At 58.1% G+C, this 21,746-nt stretch overlaps 12 protein-coding genes across 12 annotated transcripts; 4 read left to right on the forward strand and 8 right to left on the reverse strand.

Annotated features, from left to right (window-relative positions):
* Nucleotides 1–135: 135 nt before the first annotated feature.
* On the reverse strand, nucleotides 136–1,199 carry SPSK_00843 (uncharacterized protein; the record flags this gene model as incomplete). The annotated part of the gene is made up of 2 exons (XM_016727789.1): nucleotides 136–577; nucleotides 664–1,199. The coding sequence occupies 2 exons, from the start codon at nucleotides 1,197–1,199 to the stop codon at nucleotides 136–138; spliced, it is 978 nt and encodes a 325-aa protein (XP_016584260.1).
* Nucleotides 1,200–1,522: 323 nt separating this feature from the next.
* Nucleotides 1,523–2,328, forward strand: SPSK_00883 (uncharacterized protein; the record flags this gene model as incomplete). The annotated part of the gene is made up of 2 exons (XM_016727829.1): nucleotides 1,523–1,591; nucleotides 1,648–2,328. The coding sequence occupies 2 exons, from the start codon at nucleotides 1,523–1,525 to the stop codon at nucleotides 2,326–2,328; spliced, it is 750 nt and encodes a 249-aa protein (XP_016584261.1).
* A 320-nt stretch (nucleotides 2,329–2,648) lies between these two features.
* SPSK_00898 (maleamate amidohydrolase) lies at nucleotides 2,649–3,317 on the reverse strand (the record flags this gene model as incomplete). The annotated part of the gene is made up of 1 exon (XM_016727841.1): nucleotides 2,649–3,317. One exon carries the CDS (start codon nucleotides 3,315–3,317, stop codon nucleotides 2,649–2,651), a length of 669 nt encoding a protein of 222 aa, XP_016584262.1.
* Nucleotides 3,318–4,508: 1,191 nt separating this feature from the next.
* On the reverse strand, nucleotides 4,509–4,751 carry SPSK_00957 (uncharacterized protein; the record flags this gene model as incomplete). Its single annotated transcript, XM_016727896.1, has 1 exon — nucleotides 4,509–4,751. One exon carries the CDS (start codon nucleotides 4,749–4,751, stop codon nucleotides 4,509–4,511), a length of 243 nt encoding a protein of 80 aa, XP_016584263.1.
* Nucleotides 4,752–5,105: 354 nt separating this feature from the next.
* SPSK_00780 (major facilitator superfamily) lies at nucleotides 5,106–6,686 on the reverse strand (the record flags this gene model as incomplete). Its single annotated transcript, XM_016727728.1, has 1 exon — nucleotides 5,106–6,686. One exon carries the CDS (start codon nucleotides 6,684–6,686, stop codon nucleotides 5,106–5,108), a length of 1,581 nt encoding a protein of 526 aa, XP_016584264.1.
* Nucleotides 6,687–7,880: 1,194 nt separating this feature from the next.
* On the forward strand, nucleotides 7,881–9,419 carry SPSK_00781 (cytosine-purine permease; the record flags this gene model as incomplete). The annotated part of the gene is made up of 1 exon (XM_016727729.1): nucleotides 7,881–9,419. The coding sequence occupies one exon, from the start codon at nucleotides 7,881–7,883 to the stop codon at nucleotides 9,417–9,419; it is 1,539 nt and encodes a 512-aa protein (XP_016584265.1).
* Nucleotides 9,420–9,554: 135 nt separating this feature from the next.
* Nucleotides 9,555–10,562, reverse strand: SPSK_00854 (uncharacterized protein; the record flags this gene model as incomplete). Its single annotated transcript, XM_016727800.1, has 1 exon — nucleotides 9,555–10,562. The coding sequence occupies one exon, from the start codon at nucleotides 10,560–10,562 to the stop codon at nucleotides 9,555–9,557; it is 1,008 nt and encodes a 335-aa protein (XP_016584266.1).
* Nucleotides 10,563–11,578: 1,016 nt separating this feature from the next.
* Nucleotides 11,579–12,967, forward strand: SPSK_00800 (uncharacterized protein; the record flags this gene model as incomplete). The annotated part of the gene is made up of 1 exon (XM_016727748.1): nucleotides 11,579–12,967. One exon carries the CDS (start codon nucleotides 11,579–11,581, stop codon nucleotides 12,965–12,967), a length of 1,389 nt encoding a protein of 462 aa, XP_016584267.1.
* A 216-nt stretch (nucleotides 12,968–13,183) lies between these two features.
* SPSK_00740 (uncharacterized protein) lies at nucleotides 13,184–15,118 on the reverse strand (the record flags this gene model as incomplete). The annotated part of the gene is made up of 1 exon (XM_016727688.1): nucleotides 13,184–15,118. One exon carries the CDS (start codon nucleotides 15,116–15,118, stop codon nucleotides 13,184–13,186), a length of 1,935 nt encoding a protein of 644 aa, XP_016584268.1.
* A 955-nt stretch (nucleotides 15,119–16,073) lies between these two features.
* On the reverse strand, nucleotides 16,074–17,663 carry SPSK_00778 (uncharacterized protein; the record flags this gene model as incomplete). Its single annotated transcript, XM_016727726.1, has 1 exon — nucleotides 16,074–17,663. The coding sequence occupies one exon, from the start codon at nucleotides 17,661–17,663 to the stop codon at nucleotides 16,074–16,076; it is 1,590 nt and encodes a 529-aa protein (XP_016584269.1).
* A 1,287-nt stretch (nucleotides 17,664–18,950) lies between these two features.
* SPSK_00835 (uncharacterized protein) lies at nucleotides 18,951–20,057 on the forward strand (the record flags this gene model as incomplete). The annotated part of the gene is made up of 2 exons (XM_016727782.1): nucleotides 18,951–18,961; nucleotides 19,037–20,057. 2 exons carry the CDS (start codon nucleotides 18,951–18,953, stop codon nucleotides 20,055–20,057), a joined length of 1,032 nt encoding a protein of 343 aa, XP_016584270.1.
* Nucleotides 20,058–20,183: 126 nt separating this feature from the next.
* On the reverse strand, nucleotides 20,184–20,617 carry SPSK_00925 (stress responsive A/B barrel domain protein; the record flags this gene model as incomplete). The annotated part of the gene is made up of 2 exons (XM_016727867.1): nucleotides 20,184–20,471; nucleotides 20,519–20,617. 2 exons carry the CDS (start codon nucleotides 20,615–20,617, stop codon nucleotides 20,184–20,186), a joined length of 387 nt encoding a protein of 128 aa, XP_016584271.1.
* Between the last annotated feature and the right edge of the window lie 1,129 nt (nucleotides 20,618–21,746).

The raw sequence follows: 21,746 nt of genomic DNA on the forward strand, positions 1-21,746 counted from the left end.
CAATTCGTAATGAAGCGCGAAACGAAAACATTAAGGCCAAATTTGACAGGGTCAGACCGGCAGGTCGCTGTTAACCTCCTTTAGCCGCTGTATGTCGCTCACTGTACCCTGAACTAAACGAGTGCACCACAGCACTTACACCAACCAGAACGGGCCCGTATCCCAAAGTCTGTTGCCGTTGTCATCCACAAGCTCCTCGCCAGACTGGTCCAACCAATACACGCCTCCGGTGACTGGGTCGACCTTGCGCGTACATCCAAACGGGCTGCTCGTAGAGGTCCCATCTGCCAGTCGCCAATGGGGCTTTCCAGAGAAAAAAGTGCAGCTCTCGGCAAGGGTGTTGTTGATGGGCGTATTGAAACGCCGCATGCCCTGGACCCGCCGAAATCCCTGCACAAGCAGACGGTAGAACGCATAACGAATTGGCGTGCCACCGACATTGTCTCGCGGGAATACCCAGCAGTCAACAGTGCAGTTGGTCAAGATATCCTCTGGCTTCGAGATACGGAACTGTAGCATCAAAAAGGTTGTGTTGTCAAAGCAGAAGATTTGTGGGCAGTTGTATTTGTGTGCGTAGCTAAAATGTTTAAGATAGTATTAGCGTTTATTATAACATATCACGTAAAATAGTAATAAGAGAGGGGGGATATAAACTCCACTGACCCTCTAAGCTCGCGAGAGAACTGTGACTGCACAGAGTCTAGATTTCCTTCCTGCCACGCGACTCGGCGTATGATGTTTCTCTTGAACTCCCCGATTGCTATATTGGGCCTCTCTCGACCACCCTCGAGACCTTGGACAATGTAAGAGAAATCCACCCGTTCGCTCCCGTGTGGTGGCGGATGGTGGCTGGTCTGTGTCACGATTGGGTATCGGTGGAAGGCCGGCAGTAAGACGTTAGACACCTCGTTATGAAACCAAGAGATTCCATCTTCTTCAGAGTAGAGTCGGTACCGTCTAACGTTCGGTCGGTGGGCCTCTTGCTGCATACGAAGGACATCATCGTCATTCTCCGGTGCAAAAACGTCAAAGTTGGCCGTGACCGTGAACATGTCGGCATTCATGTAAGTGTGCATACGTAGCTTCTTTATGGGAAGATAACTGTGTGTCCAGGCCTTATTGCTTTGTGGCATCATAGCAGTAGCTTCATCGACAAATGCTGGGTGCTCGTTGATGAGAGCCCCAACAGTGGTCGCCATGATGGAATGAGGTTGCTTTGACACAAAATGCTCGTGAAAAAGAAAAAAATAAAGGAAAACGAGGAAAATAACAAAGTAGGTACTTCATCGTGATTTCATTTGTATTAGGCAACAGCCGCCCCCAACTCTGCGGAATTGCTGTTGACGTACAGGGAAGGAGCCACCGAATCATATCATATCGTTCTTTTGAATTTCGTCACGTGATGTGGATTACCACTGTCTCAAATTATTGCCGCGTCGCTTCCCCTTTGACGTTCAGAAAGAATGTTACGGCGAGAACAAAATCAACCGCGCAAGGTAGCAACCAAGACTATCGGGGCACAATGGGGCGGCGCGACTCTGACTCCGAAGACTTCGATGAGCCTGTTATCACGTACCCGCGCATGGTCCAGGTACGTTTGTTGGCCGGCAGCTCCCTGACCTCCTCTCGCAGCTAACACGACTTTAGTTCAGGCTCGGTCTAAGCCGGATCCATGCGAAGGCGGACTTGCTCAACAGTGTATTCCCGCACGTCCTCCACCTGACTATTGTTCCGCGGCGTTGGTACGGTCTTGTCCGGCGCTGTACAGCATGGCTGCCGGTGACGTTCCAAGCCGTGGTTCACCGCCTGTGGCCCGGCGCATTTTTGCCCGCGCGTGTGGTCCTTAAAAAACTCTCCCGGCCAACACAATGTCGGACGGAGCTCTTTAACAACGAGATTGCCATATACACACGCCTACGCGCCATCCAGGGTAAAATTATACCCAACTTCTACGGCGAGGCGTCAGTCCGGGAGGACACCGGCGAGCGCAAGCGTGCCATTGTCCTATCTGTCGTCGATGGCGAGCTTGCCAGTCGCCAGACTGTTCCTATCCCTATGGAGGAGTTTAAGCGACGTCTGGGTGTGGCGCATGCAGAGATGTTACGGCATGGTGTTGCATACGATGACGTGCAGCTAAACAACCTGGTGCTGCAGGAAGATAGCAGTGGTGACGGTGGCGGACGAATTGTCTTTCTCGATCTGGAGTATGCATTTCCCAGCGAACCGGAAGAGGCCGAGCGGCGTGCAAGAGCCCTTGTGACCGACTACGGCTATCTCTATCGAGATTGTCTCATGACTTGGCAAAACAGGCAACGGGACGGATGGTGATGTGACCGACAGCATACACTGGAGGAGCTTGAGAACGGCCCACGCTCTTTATTTCCACAGCGTATTGTTTCTTGGTTCTTGTTTCTTGTGTAGCCCGAAATTATCATATTATTTATCTCATGTCTCCGAATCCATCGTGTCCCTCAACGTACCAGATCATTGGGCAGTCCGACTAATTTCATGGATATAGCCCTAGTTGAGCTCGTCATGTTGAGTTCGACAGTCTAGAGATCTTGATCTCAAACACAGAGAGCATCAGCGAATGAAGCAAAAATAATGAAATGAAGTGGTATATACAACGCTCATTATAATAAAATACCCTATAGCCAACCCTTCCTCAACTTGTCGAGTGCTTCCTCTTCTGCGACGACGTCAGCATACTTGCTGTCGAGATCAAACAAGTTGGCGTCCTGGATGGCCTTGGAGCGGTCGCCGCAGGCCGAGGCGACGACCATGGGACGGAAGCCGCTCTGCATGGCGTCGAGGGTCGACGCGCGGACGCAGCCGCTGGTGCTGACGCCGCAGACGACGACGGTGTCGATGCCCTGGACGGCGAGCTCGGTGGCGAGGGTGGTTCCGAAAAAGCCGCTGGCGTAGCGTTTCTTGACGACAATGTCCTTGGGGCGGGGCGTCAAGGTGTCGCTGACAAAGTCGGCGAGGCCCTGCCTGTTGAGCTCGCTGCCCGCCTGCCACACCGCGAGCGTCTTGGCCTTGTGCCAAAAGAGGCCCGCGTCCGCCATGTCCGGCTGGGTGTACTCGACGACGGTCCAGGCGACGGGGCAGCCGCCGTCACGAGCAGCGTTGACCAAGCGCTCGGCACTGGCCGGGACGCCGACGGCGTCTGGGTTGGCGGACAAGTCGAGCGGCGAGCCGGGGGTCCAGTAGGCCTTGCAAATGTCAATCAACAAGAGGGCAGGCCGCTTGCCCCAGCCCATGCGGCGGCCGTAACCCGAGGCAGCATACGACGCGGCGTCCTGGTGGTCGTCCATTGGGCGGAGGCGGTGATTGTGGGTGTGAGGTACGATGGTGTGGCGTGAACAGTGATGAAGGTGTGACGTTGATGCTGTGTGGTGATGTCGTTCACAGGGCTGTAGGTTTAGCGGGCTGCAGTGGTTTTAGTGCTGGAGGCGGGTGTTGTAGCGGTCCACTCTGACAGGTGTCTCGCTGCAGGTGGGGCCTTTAGCGCAAGCAGCCCAAGATACGTGCAAATATCCCGGCAATCGTCCGGCAAGTTAACTGTCCCATTTCCATTTCCTCACATTGTCTTTCGACGCCCACTTCTTGTTATCACCCACCAACTGTTAAGGCAGTCAGGAGGCGTAATCTTTTTATTTTTTATTTTTTTTTAATTTGTTTCATTTTTTCTGAGTTGGTTGGTTTTTATTGGATTTACTGTGTCTGTTGCAAAATTGTACTATATGTTCATTTGTGGCTTTTATTTTCATTATTTGGACCTCCTCCCATTCTTTCACAGTATTGAGACGTCGTTTTAAAGTAACGCACACCACCTTTCACCCATAACCCATACACCCATACCTCCCATGCAGCATGTCCCGCCAGATCTACCAGCCACTGCACCCGGCGGTCCGACCACTGCTTGACCCGCAGTACGTGGCATTCCACGATGCACACATGCAGTATGTGCAGCCAGACGACTCCAAGGTCTGGGATGGCAGTGCGCGGACCAAGCCGTCCTTGCCGCCGGGTACGCTGGATGTGGTCCCAGTGGGGTCGACAGAGGACATTGACGTGCCGGCACTGGACGGCAAAACCACGTTTCCGATGCGTGTGTTCCGGCCGTCTTCATCGTCGCCGTCGGCTTCGTCGACATCGTCGTCGACTGCGCCTCCAATCTTCCTCTGGTGCCACGGTGGCGGCTGGGCGATTGGCAGCGTTGCGAGCGAAAACGACTTTTGCACGCGCGTCTGCGAAGGCGCCGGCGTGATTGTGTGCTCGGTGGGCTACCGTCTGGCACCCGAAGACCGGTTTCCTGCGGCGGCGGACGATGCCTATGCAGCTCTGGCGTATGCATCGTCCGTCGAGGGTGGGCAGCGCATCGGGGGCGACCCGGCACGAGTGGCAGTGGGAGGAACGTCGGCTGGGGCGACGCTGAGCTGTGTCGCTGCTCTGCGGCAGATTGAGGCGCTCGGCAACAGCACCTCCCCGCTCCGGGGCTCCCTCTATATTGTTCCCGTGGTGGACAACACGGCGACGGTCGAGACAGCATGGAAGCCGAACGCAATGACCGCGCCGTGGCTGACACCCGGCCGGATGCTGTGGTACCGGCGAATGTACATGCCCGACGAGAGCGATTGGTCCCACTGGCATGCGTCGCCCAATCTGGCACCGCGTGAACTCCTGGAGAAGCTGCCTCCGGTGTGGGTGGCCGTGTCCGAGCAGGACCTCTTGGCGCCAGAGGGCATAGCCTTTGCCAAGCAGCTGCAGAAGCTAGGCGTAAAGACGGAGCTGCAGGTGCTCAAAGGCTGCACACATTCGGTCCTGGCCTTGGACGGGTGAGTCTGTGTCCCGTTTTCAGTTTCCCGTTGGTGGGCCACACGATTTACTGACTACTACTAAAAAACAACAGAGTCATGGACAAGGGGACGAAGCTGGTTGAGGATGCTATTGAGGCTGTTCGGACGTTTTTCAAATAATGGGACGCGCTGAACTGCATGATTTCATGTAATGCTATATGCGACGTGCTAATGCTATATTTATATCTATTATATGTACGTGGTTATATATACTTTTCTTACATTGATTGTTGTGCTGCACGCCTACTCCCCATCCACCTCCTTCTGTGCAGCAATCTCGCGCGCGCGACGCCATTTGCTGCCTATTTTGATTTCGGCGTACATGAGCGCAAGCATGCTCGCACTCACGAGACCCCAAAAAACATAGGTCCAGCGGTACGAGAGCGTGTTGGTCATCCTGTCGATGACGGCGACCAGCACGGTGGCGAGGAGACACCGGACCAGATTGGTGCAGGCGGTGGCGGACGAGCTGCGAGACTGCAGGACATCAATCATGAGCGTCATGGTGGTGTTCAAGATGGAGATGGAGGTCCACCCGAGGACAAACTGGAGGACCAAGGCGACGGCGATGTGGGCGCGGTACTCGAGGCAGAAGCCCCAGCCAAAGACGGCGGCCGTGAAGACGACCAAGTGGATGGGCATGGTGCGCAACCGGGCGTATTCGCGGGGGAAGTCGGCCGGGTTGGCCAGCGATTCCGGCGGGAACGTTTTCTTGACACGGGCAAAGTCCCAGTCGAGGAATTTGCCGGTCGTCGTGCTGCCGAAAATCATGCCGCCGCCGGTGGCCAGGTAGCACAAGCCGATGGATGTCTCGTCAAGGAACGGGTAGATGGTGGCAAAGGACGACGAGATGGTGGCCGTCACGGTGTAGTTGATGCTGTAGACGACACCGGTGAAGAAGAGCGTCATGGAGATATCCGGGTACAGGAAGATGCCAAAGGGGTTGGCCGACACTTTACGAGCGCTGGCCGGCGTTGGTGGATGGTTTCTGGGCACCGTTTGGCCATGGCGGCCGACAACAGGCACGAGTGGCCGGTAGACGCCCGTCAAGGCCACACTGCCGTTGCCGGCAATGCTGCGCATCGTCTCCGGCAGGAAGAGGATGACCAACAACAGGCAGACGGCGGCCATGACGACCAAGAACCAGAAGATGGACCGCCAGCCCAGCTGTTGGCTGAGGACGCCGCCGATCGCCGGCCCAATGCATGGCGCCAGCATCGGGCCTAGGTTGAAGTACCCAAAGTAGCCGCCGCGCTCTTCGGGCGTGGAAATGTCGCCAATGACGCCGGCACCAAGGGCAATGGTGCTCGCACAGCCGGCGGCCTGCAGCAGACGGAGGACGATCAGCAGCCAAAAGGCCGACGTCGGGCACAAGGCGAGGCCAATGCAGGACGCGATGAGGATGGTGAGGCACACCAAGAAGACGGGCCGTCGGCCGTAGCGGTCGCTCAGCGTGCCCCAGAGCATTGGCGAGACGCCTTGCATCAGCAGGTAGGCGGTGACGGTCTGGTTCATGGCTTCTGTCGAGACGTGGAAGACCTTGGCCAGCGTCGGCAGGGCGGGAAAGTAGATGTTGGCGGGCAGCGGGCTGTACAGGCCCGTGACGGCGACGAGGCCGACCATGACCCATTTCTCGTTGCGGGAGTAGACATGGTAGGGCGGGGGACGTGGTGGTGTAGCAGCCAAGTCTTGCAGGACGCCGTTGGGGGTGAGGGCATTTGGTGACGACACAACGGGCTCCGATGCGATGTCTCCCTTCTCGAGGTCCAGCCTGTCAGTGTCTGTGTTGACGTCGACTGGTGCATGTTGGATTGGTTCTGCCATTATGCGCCATTTCGTGGCGGTTAAGATGTGATTTAAGGGTGATCCTGGTGATCCTGTTGTGATCAGTGGGATTCGAATGGTGATCCGAGATGCAATTGAGCCGGCGACGATGACGGGAAATCAAATAAATAGGAAGACTCAACTCCGCTTCAAGAACACCCGTCGATAATTGTGAATAATTCCAAGCGCATCAAATACCAAACAAAACCAAACAAATGGCCCTTCGCCGAACACGGAGAAAAGCGAAATTTGCAGGGAAAATTAAGCTACATTCCGGTACAGCACGAGTCGAAAGAAGTCGCCGACTCACAGTACATTCGCACCGCAGTGGAGTCGGCAGCCTGCTGCTACAGCCTGCGAGCCTATTTTCAGTGGGCCCGACTGCATCGCCGGCAGTCCTCAATCAGTGGCCGTCCCTCGATATCGTTCTGTGTTATTCCCATTATTCCCATTTTCGCGATGTATGTCGGGCGTAGTATTTTACGATTTCATCCATGTAGTTGTCTCCCATACGAACTCCAACTGGCCAATCAGTTGATGTGGGAAGTTGAACGTAAAGAGTGTGCTATTGCTTCTGCAATCTTGCCTATCTAGTGGATTGGCCCTGTAGGCATTTGCGCCAGTGTGCCATGTCCATTGTCCACTATCAGTTGCCGGAGGCGCTTAACGGCAAGATAAGAATTGACGTTTCCACGCCAAAGGGTCAATGGGCAGTATGGAGGAGGAAAGCCGGCGACTCACCAAACCTCGAAGCGAGTGCCATAGCACCGCGCAATCGGAGCCGGTCCACTATTAGACCCGAGTCCACCAATCGCCAACGGCGGAAACGCCATGTGGTCCACTTTAATGATTGTCGACAATCGCTTTTTTGTTGTCTAATCTTTATCATGTCCTTGTTGAAATCATCTTTTTCTACATCCCATCCGCCCCTGAGATACCAACATCCGTGTTGTTATCCCACGCGACCGACACAGACCGCGTCGCATTTGCTGTTATCGGGCATATATTAGACGGTGCTCGCAGTCAGGGCAATGTCCAGGTTGGGCAGTTAAGTCATCCCATCAACCGAATCTACGGCTTCCGATTCGGACGACATTACGAATTACATTCCCGAGTCGACGCTTTCCGCTCTCCGCGTTCCTCGCCCATCGCCAACGACCCACTCCTCTTTGTCAACTCGCGCCCATCACCCCCATGGACGCCGACGTCGAAGCTTCCGCGCCTCCGCTCAAGTCGGAGAAGGACGCGGCCGATACCCACGATGCGTCCTTGTCGTCCTCTACCGACACCATGGCGGCTGCCGACGACTCCTCGGCCACGGCGCACAAGCCCTGGCACAAGCGCGCCATCGCGTACTTTACGGCCAACACGATGGAAGCGTCTGCGCAGGGCCCGACGCCGCTGGAGAAGCGCACCGACCGCCGCGCGTACACGGGCTTCACGCTGTGGTTCACGCTCAACTGCAACATCCTGCCCATCACGTTTGGCATGCTGGGCCCCGAGTTTGGCTGCTCGCTGCGGGACAGCGCCCTCGTGGCCCTCTTCTTCACGCTGCTGACGGCGCTGGCGCCCGCGTACTTTAGCTCGCTCGGCCCGCAGACGGGCATGCGCCAGATGATGCAGGCGCGCTACTCGTTTGGGCGCTACCTTGTGAGCATCCCCGTGCTGCTCAACATGGCCACGCTGACGGGCTTCTGCGTCATCATGGTCGTCATCGGCGGGCAGTGCCTGACGGCCGTCAGCGGCGGCAGCCTGAGCCCGTACGTGGGCATCGTCGTCATGTCCCTCGTGGCCCTGTTTGTCTCCTTCTGCGGCTACAAGGTGCTGCACCTCTACGAAAAGTACTCGTGGGCGCCGGCCCTGCTGGCCATCGTCGTGGCCACGGGCTGCGGCGGCAAGCACCTCAAGGAGCAGACCGCGGTCGACGCGTCCCCCGCGGCCGCGGTTGTGTCCTTTGGCATGGTCGTGGCGTCGTACATGCTGCCCTGGGCCGCCATCGCGTCTGACTTTTTCACCTACGTCGACCCCCGCGTCCGGCCGCGGACCATTTTCTTGTCCTCGTACGCCGGCCTCGTGCTGTCCACCGTGCCGCTCATGACCCTCGGCGCCGCCATTGCCGGCGCCCTCGCCAACGTCCCGGCCTGGAACGACGGCTACGAGGCCAACATGGTCGGCGGCGTCCTGGACGCGATGCTGCAGCCGGCCGGCGGCTTCGGCCGGTTCATGACCGTCCTGCTGGCCCTGTCGCTGATTGGCAACACCTCGGCCACCTCGTACGCCATCACCGTCAACTTCCCCATGCTCGTGCCCGCCCTGGGCCGCGTCCCCCGCCACCTGTACGCCGTCTTCCTGGCCGCCGTCGTCATCGGTGTCGGCATCGGTGCCTCCAAGGACTTTTACGACAACCTCAACAACTTCATCACGCTCATTGGCTACTGGGCCGCCGCCTTTATCGCGGCCTTTTTGGTCGAGCACCTGTGGTTCCGCCGCGGCGACTGCCGCAACTACAACCCGCAGGACTGGGACAGCGCCAGCCGCCTACCCCTGGGCATCGCAGCCATCGGTGCCGGTCTCTGCAGCGTTGCCCTCATCGTGCCGAGCATGTCGCAGGTCTGGTACGTCGGCCCCATTGCCGAGACGACGGGCGACTTGGGCTTTGAGTTTGCCTTTGTCGTCACCGCCCTGCTCTACGGGCCTTTCCGCCTGCTCGAGAAGAAGCTGTCCGGGCGGTAGTCCACGGAGCATGGCTATGCACACACACATATGTTGCCATCTATTGTACATTTTGTTTATGTTCTATACTTGTATCTTGTTATATATCGAGTCGTCATAGACAAACACACCACTGCCCCCAACCGCCCACGTCTCCTAAATGACATCGGGCAGCGACTGCTCGTACTTCATGTAGTCGGCAATCTCGCTGCACAGCTCGTCTGCCGCGTCCTGGGCGATGGGCGCTATCGGCAGTCGTGGCGCACCGCCGTAGCCGTGGTAGTGATCCAGGACGGCCTTGAAGCCGGGGATGGCGCGCTTGGTCAGGCTCCAGTCGGCTTTGGCCAGTGCTTGTTGCGCGGCACGCGCCTTGGGCAGGTCGCCCTGCACGGCCAAGTTGTACACCTCGACACAGGCGCGGGGGACGACGTTGGCCGCGCCGACAATGGCGCCGGTGCCGCCGACGACGACGGCGGGCAGAATGCAGTCGGCGACGCCGGAAAAGGCAAAGTAGGGAGACGACGAAGGCGACGCCGCTGGTGACACGTCGGACACGGTGGCCGGGAGGTCGCCGATGACCCTCGCCATCTTCCCCACGCTGCCGCACGTAAACTTGGTGCCGACAATGTTTTTGTGTTGCGCCAGCCGCACCAGCGCATCCGAGTCCAGGTCGAACCCGCCCGCCGCCGCCGGGTAGTTGTACAGCACGACCGGCAGCGGGCTCGCGTCGGCCACGAGCGCAAAGAACCGCTCAATGCCCGCGGGGCCCATGCCGCCGCTGCCACCGCCGACAAACGTGGGCGACAGGATCAGGACGGCGTCGGCGCCGGCCGTGGCGGCATCGCTGCAGAGACGGAGAGTGCCGCGGACGGAGTTGGCCGACGTGCCGGCAATGATGGGCACAGACGCAAAGCCGGCGGCGTCCAGCGCCCGCCGTGTAATCGCGACGACGTCGGCGCGCTCGTCGCCATCGAGCAGGGCGGCCTCGCCATTGGAGCCGTTGCAGACGAGGCCCGTGCAGCCTGCGCGGACGAGACGGACGGCGTGCTTAGCAATCGTGGCGGCGTCGAGAGAGTTGGGCGTTTCACTCGAATCCGAACCAGTGGTGGACATAAAGAAGGTCTGTGTCGGGGCGTAGATGCCCGGGACGAGTGAGCGGACCATTGCCGGTGGGTTGTATCGCCAAGATTGTGGGATTCTTGTGAGTACAAGTGTCTGTGGTGGTGATGAGGTAGAACAGTGCCTCGCTCTTCACGATGTTGAATATAAACTACTTTCTTGCTTAAGTGTGCACCATCAACGACTGATTATAAGCCACTGAAAGAGCTCATCACAGCTTGCGATTTCGCGGTCTGTCTTCAAATCCCCGCGTCTCGCCTCAAGGTATAGTATTTGAGCCTTTACGCCGTTGTCGGGGTTTCTTCCTTCTGTTTCTTTTTTTCCTCTCCATTTAATTCTCTCCGCCCGCAACGCGAGAACCGCACGCTCAGACTTCTTACCCCTTTCTTACCATATCCATCATCCATGCTGCCATGGCTCCCATGATGATCATGCTCGCCAGACCAGCAAGCAAGATCGTGCCTGCCGGGGTGCGGCGCCACGCACCCCTGCTGGTACTTCTTTCCTGCAGCGTAGCCGTCGCGTGTAGACGGCACGGGGAGCGGGGGAAGGCGGCGCGCTGGTTGTGTTTACAGTTAGCGGCTCGTTGGTGTGGATGGTGGAGACGGACGACTCCGAATTGGCGGCGCTGCTATGAGGTCCTCCGGCTGTCGAATTGGTCGTCCAACGGAAACCTCGCTCATAGTGGGCTCTCGCCTCTGCCGTCGGTCCTTACTGCTCCGCTGTCTCCGTGGTCGCAGGGTTGGCTTTGGCTGTTGGAGGCACAAATGCCAGAGCTCCGAGTAGAAGACCGTTTAACGAGGTGGATGCATTGAGGTCGTTTGGATGTGTATGGTCTACTTGCTGTGCCTCTATTAAAACATATTCACTCCGTTACTTTTCTGTTCGTTTATCTATTTCGTCTACTGTTTATTATTTGATCATTTTTGTTCTGTGTCTTGTCCATCTGGTTGATTTCTACTTTCCGACTTCAACCAGAAGAATCAGATCAACATTTCCAACATCTCGAACATTCTCCATCCTCTCCTCATCTCAACATCTCCATCGTCACTCTACCCAACATGGGCTCCGTCGCGTCTCCCAGCTTGACGGTGGCCGACGTCACCATCACCGGATTCACTGTCACCGACATCCGCTTCCCGACCTCGCTCGACGGTGTGGGCTCCGATGCCATGCACGTCGGCACCAACGGCTCGCACCCCTACATCCGCCTCGAGACGAACGTCGGCAGCACGCTGGTCGGCGAGGGCATTGCCTTTTCCAACGGCCGCGGCAGCGAGCTGATCTGCATGGCCCTGGGCATCTTTGCGCAGCGCGTCGTCGGCAAGACGATGCACGAGCTGACGCGCAACATGGGCAAGACGTGGCGGTACATGGTGGCCGACAGCCAGTACCGGTGGATCGGGCCCGAAAAGAGCGTGACGCACCTGGCCGTGGCGGGCGTGCTAAATGCCGTGTGGGACCTGTGGGGCAAGATTGTCCAGAAGCCCGTGTGGCAGGTCGTCTGCGACATGACGCCCGAGGAGCTGGTGCAGTGCATCGACTTCCGGTACATCACCGACGCCATCACGCCCGACGAGGCGGTGGCCCTCCTCAAGAAGACCCAGGCCGGCAAAGAGGCTCGTCTCGCCGAGGCGCGCGCCAACACGGCCGTGCCGGCGTACACGACGTCGCCCGGGTGGATGGCCTTTACAGGCGACCGCATGAAGGAGGTGCTGCAGGACACCATCGACCAGGGCTACACCGTCTTCAAGTTCAAGGTCGGCACCAGCGTCGAGGCCGACCGCGCCAAGCTGGCGGCCGTGCGCGACGTCCTGGGCTACGACAAGGGCTACCAGATCATGATCGACGCCAACCAGGTCTGGAGCGTGCCCGAGGCCATTGCCTACATGAAGCAGCTCGTCGAGTTCAGGCCCGTGTTCATCGAGGAGCCCACCAACCCCGACGACGTGCTGGGCCACGCGGCCATCCGCAGGGCGCTCAAGCCCTACGGCGTCGGCGTGGCCACCGGCGAGGCGGCCCAAAACCGCGTCACGTTCAAGCAACTGCTGCAGGCCGAGGCCACGGACGTGTGCCAGATCGACGCAGTGCGGCTCGGCAGCGTCAACGAGTGCCTGGCGGTCATGCTCATGGCGTGCAAGTTTGGCGTGCCCTGCATCCCCCACAACGGCGCCATGGGCCTCACCGAGCTGACGTCGCACCTGTCGACCATTGACTACGTCGCCGTCAGCGGCAACAAGTCCATGCTCGAGAACGCCGACAGCCACCGCGAGAACCTGCGGCACCCCTCCCAGATTGTCAACGCACACTATATCACGCCGCTGGCGCCGGGCTACTCGACGGGCTACACCGACGAGGCCCTCGAGAAGTACACCTACCCGACCGGCTCTTTCTGGCAGAGCGACGTTGGTCTGGAGATTAGTGCTCAACCAACAGGTGGTGAGTTGTAGAGACAGTCGAGGGAGGGGGGAAAGTGTGAGAGATGACATAGATTTCATGGCTAGGCTGGTTGTTTTTGGTTGCTTTTGGTTAAATTAAATTGCATTGAAGTAACTTGATTTGAATTTGAATTATCGCTGTCGTCGTAGTCGTTGGTCTCCTTTTTCGTCGTGCCCCCGTTCTGCAGTTGGCTGTCGCCTACTTTACCTCCCGCCCGTTATACTCGCTCATACCCTCGACAGTATCCTCTGCTTCCTCTGCATATCCTCCAAAATAGACACCACCGCCTCCAAACTCGACATGTGCCAACTGCGAATGTTGCGAATGGCCACCGTCTGCAGCTCGTCAATGTCTGGCACCAAATGCTTCAGCAGGGGACAGAGCGACGACAGCGTGACGACCACCACGGCAGCCAGCGAGCTCAGCGAAAACGTCCACGTGTACTGGCTGGGCCGCTGGATGATGTGGGTGACATTCAAAATGTACGAGCGGCAGGCGTCGATGCACAATGCGGCCTTTTCCCGAATGGACTCGGGGAGCGTGGCGGTCGGCGGCGTGCTGACAATGTACAGCACAAACGGTCGATAAATAATGTGCCGGGCGGCAAAATACCGAATGCGCAGCACCAGCTGGCGGTCGGTGTGGCCCTCGGGCACGGTGTTGAGGAGCGGTCGGTAGGGTTCGGGGATGGACGCGTGCCACAGGTCGAGCTGCCGGCGCAGCTCGTCACAGACCGTCTGCATGGCTGTAATCTCCTCCATGGTGAAATTGTCCGTGGTCATGAGGGCGGCGGACGACAGCCGGAACAGGTGCTGCTTGACGGGGTACAGGCAGTTGTGGATCCGGTTCAGCAGGCGGCGTATCGAGATCTCGGCCAGATAGCACGTGGACTGCAACGGCGACAAGCTGTCGCAGCTGGGCAGGGCCGTCTCGTCGGTCAACTGCTGGAGGCTGCTGCGGGGGAGCTCGAGCTCGGCCAGCCGGTCACACTCGAGCAGAAAACAGGACCAAAACAGGCGCAATAGCGACTCGTACTCGTGCGCAGCCGGCGACTGCTGTATCTGCCGCGCCTCGAGACCCGACAGCTTAAACTGCAGGATGGTCGACGCCGAAAAGATAAGGCGCCAGCTGTGCAGCGGCCGCACAATAAAGGCAAAGTAGTTGCTGGCCAGCACCAGCGCCTGCGCCAGGATCGTGCTGTAGGAAAACGACCAGGCGGACTGCGCGACGAGCGTCGGCAGGGCGTGCTGCATGTAATCCATGCCGGGTGGATTGGTGCGGAAGTCGGCAGCGCCAGGCGCCGACACGGCCACAGCGCCAATGGCCAGGACGACCATGCACAGGGCGTTTTCAATGCTGCTCAGTCCCGCATCCGCGCGAAACCGCGCATACAACGCTCGGAACTCGGCCTCGTCCAACACCGGGTGGCTCTCGTGGGCCATGCTGAAAAAGGCCGACACGAGGTAGTCGGTGACATCGCGGCCCAGTGGCGGCAACGGCCTTGGCTGCGTCGAAAAGGACGTTGCCGCGTCCAGAGCGAGCGGTGGCGGTAGTGGATCTCGTGATTCGAGCAGGAAGAAGAGGTCCGGTGGGTACTCGCCGATCAGTGCCTTCATGGCCGGCAGGCTCAGCAAGTAGCTCGACGACGTCTTGTGCTTGACGGGGATGGTCAGGGGTGGCACGCCGGCCAGGTCCTCGGCGATGTCAATGTTGGTAAGTGGCAGCGGTGTCATGGGCACGCCCATGTGTGACGTGGACAGCGACGCGGACAGCGACGCCAGCGACCGGTCGTCGGGCACGGCTGCGGTGGCGGCATGGTTGGTGCCGTTGTTGCTGCTGTCGCTGCTATTACCAGCAGTTGTTGTAGTTGTTGTTGCAGGCCGCGATGACGTCGTCGCCCCAAACCCTCCTGCCATCGACAGCAGACTGTCCGATTGCGCCTCGAGAAGGGCCTCGATGTCGCGCAGCCGACTCAAGATCTCGCGGCTGCCGCCCGACGTGTCAATGCGCTGCGAGGGCGCATCGTCATACTCGCAGTTGACCTGTGCCTCGATGCAGTTTTGACACGAGGGTTTGCCAGCATTGCATCGACGTTTTCTGAGGAAGAGGCCAAGATGTGTCAGTAGGCGGTGAAAGGAAGGGGTAGCCAACGGAAGGTACATGACAGATGGAAGGTGGCAGAAAAGTGGACTGTCAAGGAAGGAGCGAATCGACACATTCAACTCACCTGTGCCGACAATAGGTGCACGCCAAGGCAACCCTCTTACGGTTGAAGCTCATGCTGCCGGAGAAACGCTGGGAGAGGCAAGGGGAAGACAGTTACAATGATACCGGCTGGGAGTATTGCCGTCAGTATCCGTAGGTCTGTCAACGGCGGGCTGTCGGCAGTCTGCCCGCTTCGTTTGCTGCAATCTACTTTCGTCCCTGTTTGTTTTTGTTGAAAGAAAGTCCAAGTGGCTGCAAAAGAGCATCGGGGAAAGGCGCCAGGTGACACGCGCCTTATACGGAGACCAAGTGCATGCAAAAAGGCAGCAGGACTCTGAAGACGCTGGAAGCTGGGGACAGTCGCCTGAGGGCGCTAACGACTAGTGCCTAATAGCGTTGCCCACACGCTATGGGGGCCAAGTCGCGTGGTCTCGCGTGGACTACCGAATTATGGGGAAGGCAGAAGCCGAGGACGGCGAAGGAGTCGAAGAAGGCGAAGACAAGCGGGCGAAGAAGAAAGAGGCGAGCAAACAGCGAGGATGGGGAGTGGTGGAAGAAGAGTCCGAATAGCGGCAAAACCAGGAGAAGCATAGGGCGTTTGATTCGAGATCTGATGGTGTTCTTAGCGACAATACAAGGCCGTCATTGATACGATTATTTTTGTGCTGGTTTCGCCAACAATGTGACAAAAGGCGAAACTGGATGAATATCGCAAACAGCCATCACAGAGTGAGAAGTCGGTCATGTCGGCAAAAGGCTACTTGGTTTGGTGACACGGCAATAATCACATTATGTTCCAAACAGAGAGAAACAGTCGACACAATCAATTGGAGGTATTGTACACGCTATCTACAGTTGCTACATTCCAAAATACATTCTTGAGAATAGGGAGTGTGAGAGAAGGATGCTCGCTCACGCCTCCTCGACGTGCTTGCTTCTCACCTGTGCCTTCGTGTCTAGCACCTCCTGCCCCAGCTCCGAGGCCTCGGCGGCCGCAATGCGCTCGTTCTCGGCATCGATAAAGACCTGCGGGCGCTTGCGGTTGGTGAGGGCGGGCTTGCCAAAGACAAAGATGGAGGGGTGCGTGATGAAGATCTGGTCCATGTCCTCAAGCGTGCGGCGGGCTGTCTCGGGGTACAGGCAAAAGACAATGGGAAAGTAGGCATAGCAGATGATGGCAAAGATGAGGTAAAAGGCCCAGCCCAGGTTCTTGACGCCGGTGGCGGTGAACTGGGTGACGGCAAACGAGCCGATCCAGTTGGTGGCCGTGGCGGCGGCGGCACCACGGGTCCGCCACGACAGTGAGTTGATTTCCGAGTTGAAGACCCAGGGGACCTTGGCAAAGGACGTGCCGTACGTAAAGTAGTAGAGGAAGAACATGGACGTGGTGACGTTGCCGAGGATGCGCTTCTTGGACGGGTCGTTCTTGGCGCCGAGCAGGGTCAGGGCCGAAATCAGGTAGGTCGAGCCCATGGACACCGATCCGTAGAGCATCAGCTTGCGGCGGCCGACCTTGTCAATCAGCAGCAGACAGACACAGGCCGAGAACAGGTAGATGACGCTGTTGATGGCGGTGAACAGGCGCGCCTTCTTCTCGCTGAAGCCCAGGCTCGTCTCGAGCAGCGTCGGCAGGTAGTAACCGAGGGCGTTGACGCCCGAGAACTGCTGCATCAGCTGCGTGCCGCACGACAGGATGAGGCGGCGCAGGGTCTGGGTCTGGTCGCGGCACAGCAGGACGTCCTTGAGCGGCATCTGGTCGCGGCGCTCGAGGGCCAGGGTCTGCGAGATGTTGAGGAAGGCCGCGGTGACGGCCGGGTCGTGCACCGACACGCTGGGGCCCTCGAGACGCGCCAGGATGGCCAGGGCCTCCTCGTGGCGGTCTTTGAGCACCAGCCAGCGCGGCGACTCGGGCACGAAAAAGAGCATGGGCACGACGACAAGCGGGAAGATGAGCTGCAGGGCGAGCGGCAGGCGCCACTGCAGAGGCCCGCCCTGGAAGTAGATGCCAAAGTTGATCCAGCTCACGAGACAGAAGGCGGCGGTGTTGCACCACGAGCCCAAGGCCACGAGCTTGCCGCGGACCGTCGGCTTGGAGCACTCGGCCTGGAAGACGGGGCAGACGGACGAGGTGACGCCCATGCCGTAGCCATTGATGATGCGGCCGACGATGAGCTGGGGCAGGTCGAACGACGTAATCTGCAGGATGGCACCGATGATGTTGCAGGTCATGCCCAGAATGATGGACCGGCGGCGGCCAAATGTGTCGCCGTACGTAAAGGCGGTGATGGCACCGACAAAGGCGCCCAGGCTAAAGCACGACGAGGTGATGCCGGAGATGTTGGACTTGAGCGTCTGCGGGAACTGCTTCTTGAAGTCGGCGGACACGAGCACACCCGAGAAGACGCCCTGGTCGTAGCCAAACCAGCCGAGACTGATGGCGTTGACAATCGTGATGGCCACCAGCAGCTTGACGCCGCTGAGGCGCTCGTTGAGGGCCGGCATGGTGATGATGTTGTGGGAAATGTAAACAAAAACAAAAGGCAAAGAGGGACGAGAGAAGAGGTCAAACGAGGACAACAGTCTTGCCAGAACGGAAGAGAGGGACTGGAGTTGGGACAAAGGGTGAAGGTGGGAGAAAGAAACGATCGTCAAGACGGCGAGAGAAGACTCATATATAGACGATCGACAATGGAGGTGTGATTGCAACTGGTGCTAGATAGGGTGACAAGGGAGAAGCGAGTAACAGGGAGGAGAGAGGACGGTAAGGTGCGGACACGGCAGACGTGCAGCAACAGCTAACCGAGTTGGTGTGTTAATGGCCTGGGGGTGACACGAGGAAGACAATAGAGAACCTACTCCAGATGAAAGGAACGTAGGAGAATCTACGTCCGTCTATCAAGGCTGGGTGGCATCTCTGGATCCAAGTGAGGAGTGAGGGACGAGAGACGATGCTGATGCCGACTGTGTGCCGAGTGGGACGAAGAAGGAGACGGGTGAAGAAAGACAGACGAAAAAGAAAACAACGAACAGCAATACAAGGGTACAGAATCGACAGGCGAGAACTGGGGAAAACTGGAGACAGACATGGAGACAAGCTGGAGACAAGATGGAGAGGACGGAGACTGGAGAGACACCCGGGGCCAGGCTGGGGAACGGTGCCAGGGCCGTGGCTAGCCTGCAATTTGTTTCCATCTTGGCTTTTTTTTCCTCTTCTCGTTTCCTTGTCCGCCTGGCATGCGCTTCCCTTAGTGTTGGCGCGTCGGGTGTGGGCGGCAGCGCTTGCCGCTGGGACCGGTCACGCCTGCCTTTGTTGGTGGTTCGTACGCCGCTGTTGCCCTCTCCGGAAAGTGGATCCCTCTCCACGTCCGTTTACCCTTGCGACAAGGTCGTGCCTTCCCCGTCTGCCCCTGTTCTCCAATCAATAACAACATACTTCCCAAGGAAGGGACAACCCCACCAGGTGGGAAAGTGGAAGGCATCCACGGATGAGCTCAAACTATCTCCAATAGCTTCTCCGCTTTAACGCCAAGGTCTATCACAGGGTTCCTATCGGACGGCGTAGAAAGTACCACGGTGGCGGCACTGCCAATTCTATAACAACCGGTAACTCTGACAAGGCTCCGCGCATCGGAGAGGATACTGCCAAACTTCTCTTGACAAAGTCAATGTTTCTCAACATTCCACACTTGGCCTTCAATCGACACAGGCTATGACTGCCAACGCTTCCTCAACCTCGACCTTCCCAGCTACCCAACTCACCTTCCCTACTCAAATACAGACAAACACACCATGTCTTCACCGTAGGTGCCCACACCCTCCACCCGTCTCGACTGTCGTGAAGACCCTCTTCACAGCCACAACTGACCTCCTACCAGACAATACGTCCTCGTGACGGGCGCCACGGGCTTCATCGGTGCCCATGTCGTCGATGTCCTCTTGTCCCGCGGTCTGCGCGTCCGCGGCGCCACGCGTTCCGCGGCCAAGGGCGAGGCCATGCGCGCGGCCCGGCCGCAGTACCAAGACAAGCTGGACTTTGTCACGATTGGCGACTTTGGCTCGACCAACGGTGGCGAGCTCGCTGCTGCCGTGAAGGGCGTCGACGGCGTCATCCACGTGGCCAGTCCGTTTACGTACGACACCACCGACAACGAGAAGGAGCTGATTGTCCCGGCCATCAACGGCGTCAAGGCCGTTCTGGCGGCGGCAGCCGCCGCCCCGAACGCGACGGTCAAGAGAGTGGTCGTGACCTCGTCCTTTGCCTCTGTGCTGGATGTCGACCGCAAGGACCGCACGAACGGCGTCTACTTTACATACACGGGCGCTGACTGGAACCCCCTGACCTATGCCGAGGCCGCCGACAAGGCCACGGGCGCGGTGGTGGCCTACCGGGGCAGCAAAAAGTTTGCCGAGCAGGCGGCGTGGGATTTTGTCAGGGAGACGGCGCCGCCGTTCGACCTGGTGGCGCTGTGCCCGCCCATGACGTTCGGCCCCATTGCGCACCCCGTCGCGACAACAGCCGACCTCAACGAGTCGAACGCCATGCTGTGGAAAGTTGCGTCGGGGGCGACGCCGCTGCCGGTGGCGCGCGTGCCGTTCTGGATCGATGTGCGCGACCTGGCGCTGGCCCACGTCGAGGCGTTGCTCAGACCCGCGGCCGGTGGCCAGCGGTACATCCCTGCATCGCCCGAGCGGTTTTCGTACGGCCGGGCGGCACAGATCGTGGTGGACCATTTCGACTGGGCAAAGGCGGCGGTCACGCCGGAAGAGCAGCCCGTGGACGAGTCACACGGCGTCGATGGCGCGACCGCTGCACAGGCCCTCGGTCTCAAGTACAAGACGTTTGAGCAGACGGTGGTCGACCTCATCACGCAAGCAAAGACGATGCCGTCCAAATAGAGGATAGATGGTAGACAGTACATGGTAGATGGCTGTATCAATGATCTATGGCCGCTATTCTCTACTGGATGGCTTCCGCCTCTCATCGTACTTGTTCGCGACAGCCATTGGCTCGTCGCTCGTCGCTTACTCGTTCGCCAGCGCATCCTCAAAATACACAACCATGGCCCCCTCGTGCACCGACTGAGCAAATGTCCGCAGCTCTGCGTGCGCAGTACAGCCTTTGTCGTAATACTGCATGTCCTCGAGCGAGTCAAACACCGAAATGGCCGCAAACGTAAAACCCTGGCTGCGGGCGTCGGCCAGCGCAGGGCCGGCCTTGACGGAGCGGATGTAGGGTGCGCCGTTCTGCCACCAGTTAGTGGTGAGCAGCCAGAGCGAAGCGATGGCCACAAGCCAGCTGGGTGATAGTATCTACTGCCACAATTGAAATAAACTCAGTCTGCCTTTGCAGGACCTACCTTCAACGCTTTGGTCGGCATGGCTCGGTACAGGGAAACGAGTGCCTGCCGGTCCGCCGCCTTGGGGACTTTAAAATATGTGACGCGCGTGATGGCCATTCTGCTTGTATCGCTGTGAGTCAGATTGTCGATGCAGAAAAATAAAACAGGTAGAGATTCGTCGGCAGCATCAGTTTGGTTGCGGGGCCGATAGTGTTCGGATGTATTCCGTCATCGGATCGGATGTAAGCCCGGACGGCACGTGATTCAACACGTGGCATTATACACGACCTTGCTCAATGGCAACGATGGGACATGCCGAAATAACTGTAAGGACGATAAGACACGATGTGGTGGCGTTCATTAAAAGTCGTATAAGTTGCACGGGATGCAATGTTTCAGGTCGTTTGTGGACGTACGGATTATTTGTGGTGTGTTCCACGGCGTTTCAATATCGCGGCCCCTGTGGTATCCTTCTGCCTTTACTGGCATCGACACACTGTTTTGAGGTTTGCCTTCTGCCACCGCACCGTGCCAGACAAAAGTCCTTGTTTCTTTTCCGTCTTCGCTTTTGATTGCAACCCCCCCATAAGCCCATCACGTTCCAGCGTTTAATTGGGTTTCACCGTCGTCTTGTCAGCGCTCCTGTCGCCAATACTCTTCCTTCGTTCAGCTACTGTAACGCTGGTATACTCTTCGGCTCTGTTTCTGTGTCTGATATACATTATTTACTCCTTGCTGGCTCCTTTTCTATAAAAGCAGATGATAGTACTACCGCTGGAAACAACGGCACAGCCCACTTACACACCACATATGACGTCACATTTCTGAGCGGCTGATTCCCGCTTTTAATCTATTCGGCTGCCGTCCGATACAACTCCCGTTGCAGAATTCAATATCGAGTTTCGTTTATTAGTCGAAGTATCGTGTGAGTAGTCAGTTGGCACTCGGGCCGCAAAAAGTTAGGTTGCTCATTTGACAAGATCGCCACGCGAGCAGGACGCAAGGGTGGAGCTACTAGAGGCGACTCGGAACGCTCCGGGGATAGGCGGCATCAACATGCCGTTGGAGACGTTTGTCAACAGTCTGGCGCGGCGGCTAAGCGGGATACCTGTATCGACGCTTTGAAGCTCGTGATGCCAAAAAGAAGAAGGCGGGGAGACATGCACCCGCTAGTAGATAACATAAGAAACAGCGACCGAGCACCGCGACGGAGGAGGCCCTGTGCGGAGTCGTTGCTTTTTGGAGA

Source organism: Sporothrix schenckii, assembly GCF_000961545.1.
Source record: "Sporothrix schenckii 1099-18 chromosome Unknown Cont48, whole genome shotgun sequence".
Taxonomy (NCBI): domain Eukaryota; kingdom Fungi; phylum Ascomycota; class Sordariomycetes; order Ophiostomatales; family Ophiostomataceae; genus Sporothrix; species Sporothrix schenckii.